Here is an 8,889-nt window from a genome sequence, read left to right as displayed (position 1 = left end):
CAGCATCTGATTTTATTATGTAGGTCTCTGATACTAAGGTGAATACATTAATATTCTGTTGAATATTTAATTGGTTCAGTGATACGAGATACCCTGAATGCTTTAACAAAGTAATTAAGTTCCGTTTTCCATTGCACACAGTTGTGGTTTTAATTAGACTGGTATTACATCCTCAGATATTATTTTAGTTACAGAATATGCAAATAGTTTTTTCTTAGTAGTGCATCATGCTTAGTGGTAGAGTTCTAAGACTCAGTCTAATTTAAATTTTTGTTCTGTACTTTTAGGGACCTGATCTTCATTTGGAGTAAGCTGCAGCTTAAATCCAACCCATCTAAACAAGTATTTGTTGACCAGTGCTACCAGCTTCTAAGAATTGCTACAAATGTCAGAGTAATTTTCCCTTTCATGAAAGTCATTAAGGATGAAGTAAGTTTGCTTTGTTTGCTTCACCCTAATCTCCATTCTTTCTCTAATCAGTTCTGGGGAAAAAAAGTGATCTTTGTATTGTGCAATGGCCACTTTTTGTGGAAAGTTAAGAGGGGGTAGGGAAGGATATGGCCTGATCTTAAAAATTTTCTCACGTTCCAGAATGTACTTCAATATTTTGATTGCTCGTGATTTGTTGTGTGGTTTTAAGATTTTTATTTTCTTTAACTGATTTCTGAGTTTATCTTTGTGGTAAGTTTGAGGAATGTCATCCTTTATAAATAAATGGAGAAATTAATAACAAATACATGGAGTAAATGTAAAAGATGAATTGGTTGTTGAGGTTTTTTCCAGCCTGGGCCCTTAAGGAAATAGGACTGTGTAATGCCATTGTATCTACCTTTCACCCTTTTTAAGTCCCAAGTCCTTTCACCAGAAATCATAGAATCATAGAATCTTAGGAGTTGGAAGGGACCTCGAAAGATCATCTAGTCCAACCCACCCTGCCAGAGCAGGGTCACCTAGAGTACATCACACAGGAACTCATCCAGGTGGGTTTTGAATGTCTCCAGTGAAGGAGACTCCACAACCTCCCTGGGCAGTCTGTTCCAGTGCTCTGTCACTCTGACAGTAAAAAAATTTTTTTGGATATTCACCTTGAACCTCCTATGTTCCAGTTTGCATCCATTGCCCCTTGTCCTATCACTGGTCATGACTGAGAAAAGCCTAACTCCATCTCCCTGACACTCACCCCTTACATATTTGTAAACATTGATGAGGTCACCCCTCAGTCTCCTTTTCTCCAAGCTAAAGAGACCCAGCTCCCTCAGCCTTTCCTCATAAGGGAGATGTTCCACTCCCTTAATCATCTTTGTAGCTCTGCGCTGGACTCTTTCAAGCAGTTCCCTGTCCTTCCTGAACTGAGGGGCCCAGAACTGGACACAATACTCCAGATGCGGCTTCACCAAGGCAGAATAGAGGGGGAGGAGAACCTCTCTTGACCTACTAACCACACCCTTTCTAATGCACCCCAGGATGCCATTGGCCTTCTTGGCCACAAGGGCACATTGCTGGCTCATGGTCATCCTCTTGTCTACCAGGACCCCCAGGTCTCTTTCACCTACACTGCTCTCCAGCAGGTCAGCCCCCAACCTGTACTGGTACATGGTGTTGTTCTTCCCCAAATGCAAAACTCTGCACTTCCCCTTGTTGAATTTCATCATGTTTCTCCCTGCCCAGCTCTCCAGCCTATCTAAGTCTCTCTGAATGGCAGCACAGCCTTCTGGTGTGTCAGCCACTCCTCCCAGCTTAGTGTCATCAGCACTGCTTTATGTAACATAAAGGGAAGTTTGGTTGAGATAGAGAGGACATAATTTCACTTCAGAAAAGTGTGCAATTTGTGTATAAGATGTATAAGATTAAATCTTATACTGCCTTGTACAAATATCTGCCAAAGATGTAACTTGCAATGCTTTGCACGCAGGAATCTGAGCTGTTTCCAAACAAATGCTGTTTTTTATCATTAACCTGACTGACCAGAGTTCCTTCATAATCTATGCCCTAAATTAATTATACATGATTTTGTCATGGGTGCTGCTGTATGGTTTTAAATACAATGGTTGGATGCTGTAAAAGTCTTTCTCTCATTATGTATTCTTAAATGCTCTGTTATATGAATCACTTTTGTTTGTATTTGCATCTGAGTTACTGCAGTTTTAATAACCCACTACTTATGGAGCTTTGTATGTATTTGTTAACACACATTTAAATATAGATATATATGAATTCTTTCTAAACTTTCTGTACATCTGTTTCCCTTAATCTGCTACCTGTTGGGCAGTATGGTTATGATCATCCCTCTGAATTACATGTTCATGGCAGGACCCTCATCCTGAAGTGTGGAATAGGATTTCTACTCATTGGAAGGATAGTTTGTTAATTCTGAGAAATCAAGCCTTTTAGAATGCTTGACCCTTGGTTGCTATGGTTTTCCTCATGGTCATTGTTAAAAATCGAGTGCAGAATTACATAGCTTGTATTTTTATGCAATGCAAGTGAAATGAGTTAGAACCAGGACAAAATACATAGTTAACTCTCTATAGTGTGAAATAGGCTAAGTAATGAAGAGGCAGATGGAATATACTGATAAATCAGGTAGGATTTGCTGCAGTTTTCTTTTATATCCCCAAATAATTAATTGTCTTTAACTATGGAACTTCACAGTGCTAAAGTATGTGATGATCTGCTGATTGTAGCAGTCAGTATAACTTTCAGTGCAAAACAGATGTTATTTTTTAACATTTTTCTGTCTGTATTTTATATAAAATTTACATGTCTTTATGTGAAGTTTACTAGCAGGATGCTTTCTGAACTCCTAACTATATTGCAATTAGGTGAATATAAATATATTTGTCCATTGTTTATACTAGTTAGTTTTGGTTTTTTTCTTCTGTGGGTCTGGTGCTTTTATTTCACTTTCAAGCTGTAGCCTGCTATAAGCCTGTAAGGAAAATACAATTATGTACATTCTTACTTTCCTTTCTGCAGGTTGGTGAAGACGGTCTTCAGATATGTGTTGAGATATGTGGATGTGCCCTACAGTTGGACCTCCGTGAAGATCCCAACATGAAAAGTCTTATTTATAAAGCAATTGCTCATTTTCTGCCAAATGACTTGGAGATCCTCAGAATTTGTGCTCTCTCCGTCTTTTTTCTTGAGCGCACCTTGGAATCTTACTACACTGTTGAACATTTATATAAATGTGCAGATGAAGAATACAATGAGTGCACTAGTTCTGTTCAAAACCGTGTACGTTTTGAACTGCTTCCAATTTTGAAAAAAGGCTTGTTTTTTGATCCTGAGTTTTGGAATTTCTTGATGATCAAGCAAAATTGTTTAGCGTTACTGGGGGATAAAGCCTTCATTGGCTCAAGTGAAAGTACACTGGAAAACTCCACTGCAAATACAGAGAAGATAACAGAGTATGGTGCTCTGAGTGAAGAACGTGTCTGTTTAACAGATGTAAGCAACGGGGAGCTTGAACCTGAAGACCTCTCTGAAACCCAGTCCAAAGGTAATGCCAAAAAGAACCATGAAGCTCTCGAGGCATCTGAAGTGTCAGATGAAACTTTACCAAGGCACCGCTGTGTGATATGCAACAAGGAATTTCTTGGTGGTCACATTGTGAAACATGCACAAGCTCACCAAAAAAAGGGCAGTTTTTCCTGTGTACTTTGCACCAGAAAGTTCAGGCAAAAAGGACTTATGCTGAAGCACTTGAAGAATCATGTCAGGAAGATAGAAAGGCAACATCTTGCTGCAGTTCTTGAGGCTGGTCAGAAGGCTTCTGCTGTCAACGAGCTAGAATGTTCTGACGTTTCTCTGTCTCTTGAAAATGGGAATTCTGATGGTTCCAAAGAAAATGAGCCAGAGACTGCAAAAGCTCCCAGTGTTGACCAAGTGGTCCAAGTGGAGGAGGAGAATGCGGAACAAGTATTTGATGCAGTGGAAAACCATCTAAGTGATGAGGATGATGCTACTGAAAATAGTAGTGACAGCTGTTTTAATAATGTTCCTGATGCTTTAAGTACAGAAAGTTTGCCTGAAGGTGATGAGAGCTCCAGTAAAGAGTCATCTATTCTGCATAAAGTGAATGGAGCTTTTTGCTCTGAAAAAGACATGGATGCTATGGATGAGGAAGGAAGCTTTAAGTGCCCTGCTAATGGTTGTGCTAGAGTGTTTAAAAAGATAAGATTTCTCAACAAACATGCAAGAAAATCTCATCCAACTGATTTGAAGGTGCAACAGCATATAATGAAATGGAATAAAGGAAAATGCCGGTTCTGCCAGAGAAAATTTGCTGATTCCCAACATTTTATAGACCACCTGAAGAGGCATGTGTATCCAAATGTTTACTTTTGTTTACACTTCAATTGTAATCAGAGATTTAAGCTGTCAACTGAACTTGCAGAGCATACAAAAAGTCATAGTGTTTTTAAAGCTCAATGCAATTTTGCCGAGTGCTGTGAGCTATTTGAGGAACTTCCTTTGCTGTATGAACACGAGGCTCAGCATTATTTAAATAAAACACTAGAATGTTCAGAAGATGCAAGTGAAAAAGATTCTTCAGATGATCCTTCAGAACTTTGTAGTTACCAAGATGATGATGAATCTATTAATGAAAAGGAAACTGTAGATTTACCAATTCCAACTTGGAAATCAAGGAAGGATTCTACAGAACCAAAGACATATATTCAAAGTGTTGAGAAGAAAACAAATAATGTCATTCATAATGGAAATGAAAGTTCATCTGAGGGTAGTGCTACAGTTTTAACTGTGATAGACCAAAAGACACCTGCGTTACAGCCAAATTCTGAAAACTGTAATGTTGTTAGTGACCAACTAGTCAATGGACACAGTGACCTAAATCAGACATCATCAAAGTCAACAGAAATACCCTTGGACAGAGTGGCAGGTGAAACAAGGACAGAAAATGGTTCAGTGTTACCAGTTTTACAGAATTGTCATGATGTACCACCAAATAATGCTGCTCCCTCACAAATACCTTCTAAACCAAATCAACCAACAGAGAATACTTCATATGGTGTCATCTTAACAAAACCATATGTTAGACCATTGCCTCCGAGTTACCTTGATGAACGATACATTAGCATGCCAAAACGTAGAAAAATGTTGGCTGATAAAGTAGATGCTCATTCTGAACAAGATGAATTTTGTAGCAAATCAACAGAAAGATTTAGATGTGGCAACTGCTTGACCATCTACTGTAATTCAGAAGCACTTGAGGCTCACCTTGCACAAAAGAAGTGTCAGACGCTCTTTGGATTCGATTCAGATGATGAAAGTAAGTCTTGTTGTCCTTCTGGGTTGGTTTGTTTGGAGGTGAACACCAACCAGAAATGGTCCTTAAGAACAGGCAACCTGATGGAACAGATAAGGCAGACATGATATCTAAGTAATTGTGTAGTGTGCTAGAATTTAGACAAGTCACAATACTGTGCTAAATTTGAAGTTCAAATCGGACGTGCTGTTTAGAATAAGAAAGTGTTGGTAAGAATTGGTAGGCAACTGTAATGGAAAAGGCTTCTCATAAAACAGAAGGGGGGTATGCATGGTTGAAACTAAATATGTTGAAAAATGTTAAGCAGTGTTCTAGATTAGAGAATGGTTTGTTTACATTGGTTAGTCTTCATTGTGATCCCAATGCATTCTCTTTTACAGGTGCCTGATTCAGTCTTGTGGGAAAATGTATCAAATGAGGAGTGGTGTAAGAAAACACTACGTGGAGAAGCATCAGTTGGTTTCCCAGTTGGCCTTAATCATAAAGCAGTCTCAAATTACTAAAGAAAAACATGACCTTGATAAAGACAAAGCACATTTTCAAGACAAAACTCACAGAGGAATAATAGGAGCTCTGCAGGTCTTGAGTCCAGAAAGGTTGCTACAAAATCCCCAAAGTACCAGTTATCTGAAAAGCCACATTCATTCCATATGTGTGATTGAAGCTTAGCAGCACAGTCTTTCTAGCATGAAAGTTTAAGGCAAATAAGCATACAGCTGAGCAGGCAGAATAAGAAAAGGTGATTATGGAAATAAACCCAGCCAATTCTGAAATCTGCTTTAGTTGGAAAATGTGTGGTTAAAGGGTATCCATCCATGCACCTGGGAAGGAATAATTCAATAATGTGTTACTTTATTATAATATGGAAAAAAAACACGTAGAGGAACCATGCATTTTTATTATTTTATTTTTTTTACATTTGAGTATGATTCCATAACCTGTTCAAAAGCATGGAGCTCATTTAATAAATTTATACTCAAGAGTTTAGCAAGAGGAATGTAGAAAGAAATCTAAGGTGGATGGAATGCTCAGATAGCCCAAAACTTTTAAGTACAGAGCACGCAAGGAAAAGTGAGATGATGTGATACTGTGAAGGTTATGCTTAGTGGAAATCGGATGCATGCAAAAGAAGACCTTTGCAAGGCTATGCTAAACATGTATGTTAAGAAGGTCCTATAAACCATCTGTTCTAGGTGTGGCAAGACTAATACAAACAGTACATGCATGGATTGTGTGGACATTAACAGAACCAGATTAAAACAAATACAGAATGAGAAGAGGGTTAACGTTGCATTATTGGGCAGAGTTAAACTAATTTTATGCAAATACAGAGGTCCTTCAGCTGTTGGTATGAGTGAAAAGAACTTTTGAGATAACTTCCTGTTTAAAATTTCTTTTTAAAGGCAGACAAAAAGCAGAACACATGTTGAGTTGGGGGGCAAAAAAAAAAAGTTACAAGAAACAGCCTGTATCACGTATGTGATATTGCCTCCTGGTGGTATGTCAAAACTCAGTACTGTAACTGCTTATTTACTGTCTAGAGAAAGGAAGAAAATTATGTATCACCCTTAAGACACATTACAGCCCTGTCTAGTATCTAGCCCTATTTCTTGAAAAGATCTCCTTCCCCAGAAGTTAGTGAAGGAATTAGACTTAAGCGTTAAGCACTTTATCCAAAATTCACTGTTCATAGAAACAATCCGAATGTGAAGATAGGAGATTTGAGTCATTCAGCTGTAACATTGAAGTACAGGACATTTGGAAACAAAAACGATGCTGTTACGGTATTTTGTCTTCCCACAGAGGTGTGACAAACATGCACATTGTCTAATTATTGTGCTGATTTATCCTTTAATTTATCTTGTACTGTCTTGCCACTTAAAAATGTTTTATTTGGGATCCTACTCAATAGGCATAGCTGAAAATTTTAATGTGATTGTAGGCATGGAAGGTATAGTGAAAACTGGTGTGTACAGGTGGAGTCATCACAGAAATGTAGGACAGCAAAGACCAACTGTTCCTGCTCAGCTAGTTTGCTTACTGAATAGTTCATCTCACTACATGTATGGCATAATAAAATGATCAACTTGCTTAATTCAATAGCTACATAAAAACTAATGAACAAAAAATCAACAGGTACTTAAAAGATCTGTTCATCGTAGCAGTGGCTCACACTTGCAAACCTAAGGGTTTCATTGTAAAATAGGCTGGTAAGTAGTTCAGGAACTTATTAATAGCTCAGTAATTCCTCTGCTAATAATCCTTTGTGAAATTAAACAGATACTTGCATTAATTCTCCTAACTTTTTGCCTCCTGAGAGGTAAAAAAGAACACAAATTCAACATCATATGCTTTTGAATTTTATAACATTTTGCCTTACTTTTGGGTTGGATTAACGTCAAAGGTTATAAAATTATGATCACAGGTATGTGTGCATTACATTAATACTGATGACTGGCCCACTTTCAGAGGTTTGTTTCACATTTGAGGCACCAAAGAGTTATTTTTTGCAGTTGCAAAAAACCTGATTTAAGGCATAATTCATTATATATGCATATATACACACATTATATATATATCTTTACATATAGAAATACATTAAAAGTTTTAAACCTAAAGTTAATGGGGACCTTATCAACCAAATGCACTTTCACATTTTTTTTTGCTTTCCAAGTTACCAACCAATCTTTAAGGGACCCAGTTACTATCTTGAATGTTCCCAGGCTCCCCTTTCTTTGTTTAACATTGCTAATCTAGTTAAATTTGCTTAAATGTACATGGAAAACAAAATGTTAAAGTATTACAGTTTTAAAAATCTAAAAACATAAGACAAAAATGTTTGTGTAAAGTCTTTTAAATGTACCTTTAATCTTTGGTGCTTTTTTGCCTTTTCCTGGAGCTCCATGTTGTTTGAAGATGCTTTAAAAACATTATTGAGATTTGTGTTTTCTTTGGTTTAAAGTGTGTAGATAAATGCATCTGTGTACATGCATAAACTGTGACCATAATTTTTTGTACCTGCATTAAACTCATTTTTGTTCAAAGATACTTTTCTTGGACACCACCATTTGTTTATACCATGCATCGAGTATATACACTTCGGAGAACTGGAAAACAGAATTCTTACCTAGGTGAACATTAGCATTACCTAACCACATATCACAAATATGCTAAACTCAAAGTAGCAAGCGGGTGGTAACATTTTTGATTTAAGTAATTATTTTCTCTTGAGAAGACATTGCATTTTCTTTAAACTACACTCTGATACCTCTGGGTATTTTCAGATAGTTGCAGTATTAATTGACTGTAATTAGGAGTAAAAAGATACTTGTAATTTGTAGGGGATAAATCTACATTCTTCAGTATGTTGAGTGTTACCCTATACTAAGCTGGAAGAGGCTCCAAATCTAGAATTGAAAGCTTGTTTTATGGTTGGGTTTTTTTATTATTATTTTCCCCAGGCATTAAGCATTGTATGATATAATTGGAAGTATGTCTTCTTCAAGATCTGCCACTTTGATTCAATAAATACTGAAGTACATGTGTAATACAAGCATGCAAGTATCTTAAAGCTGTCTGAAGTTATACATGAGCTTAGG

General features: G+C 37.2%; 1 protein-coding gene across 1 annotated transcript; it reads left to right on the top strand.

Annotated features, from left to right (window-relative positions):
• Positions 1 to 408: 408 nt before the first annotated feature.
• On the top strand, positions 409 to 5,805 carry ZNF654 (zinc finger protein 654). The gene is made up of 3 exons (XM_009993329.1): positions 409 to 429; positions 2,977 to 5,293; positions 5,671 to 5,805. Exons 1-3 carry the CDS (start codon positions 409 to 411, stop codon positions 5,676 to 5,678), a joined length of 2,346 nt encoding a protein of 781 aa, XP_009991631.1. The 3' UTR covers positions 5,679 to 5,805.
• Positions 5,806 to 8,889: the final 3,084 nt, after the last annotated feature.

The sequence above is a fragment of the Chaetura pelagica genome, unplaced genomic scaffold (assembly GCF_000747805.2).
Source record: "Chaetura pelagica isolate M959 unplaced genomic scaffold, ChaPel_1.0 scaffold101, whole genome shotgun sequence".
In the NCBI taxonomy this organism is placed as follows: Eukaryota; Metazoa; Chordata; class Aves; order Apodiformes; family Apodidae; genus Chaetura; species Chaetura pelagica.
This window is presented reverse-complemented; position numbering and strand designations above follow the sequence as displayed.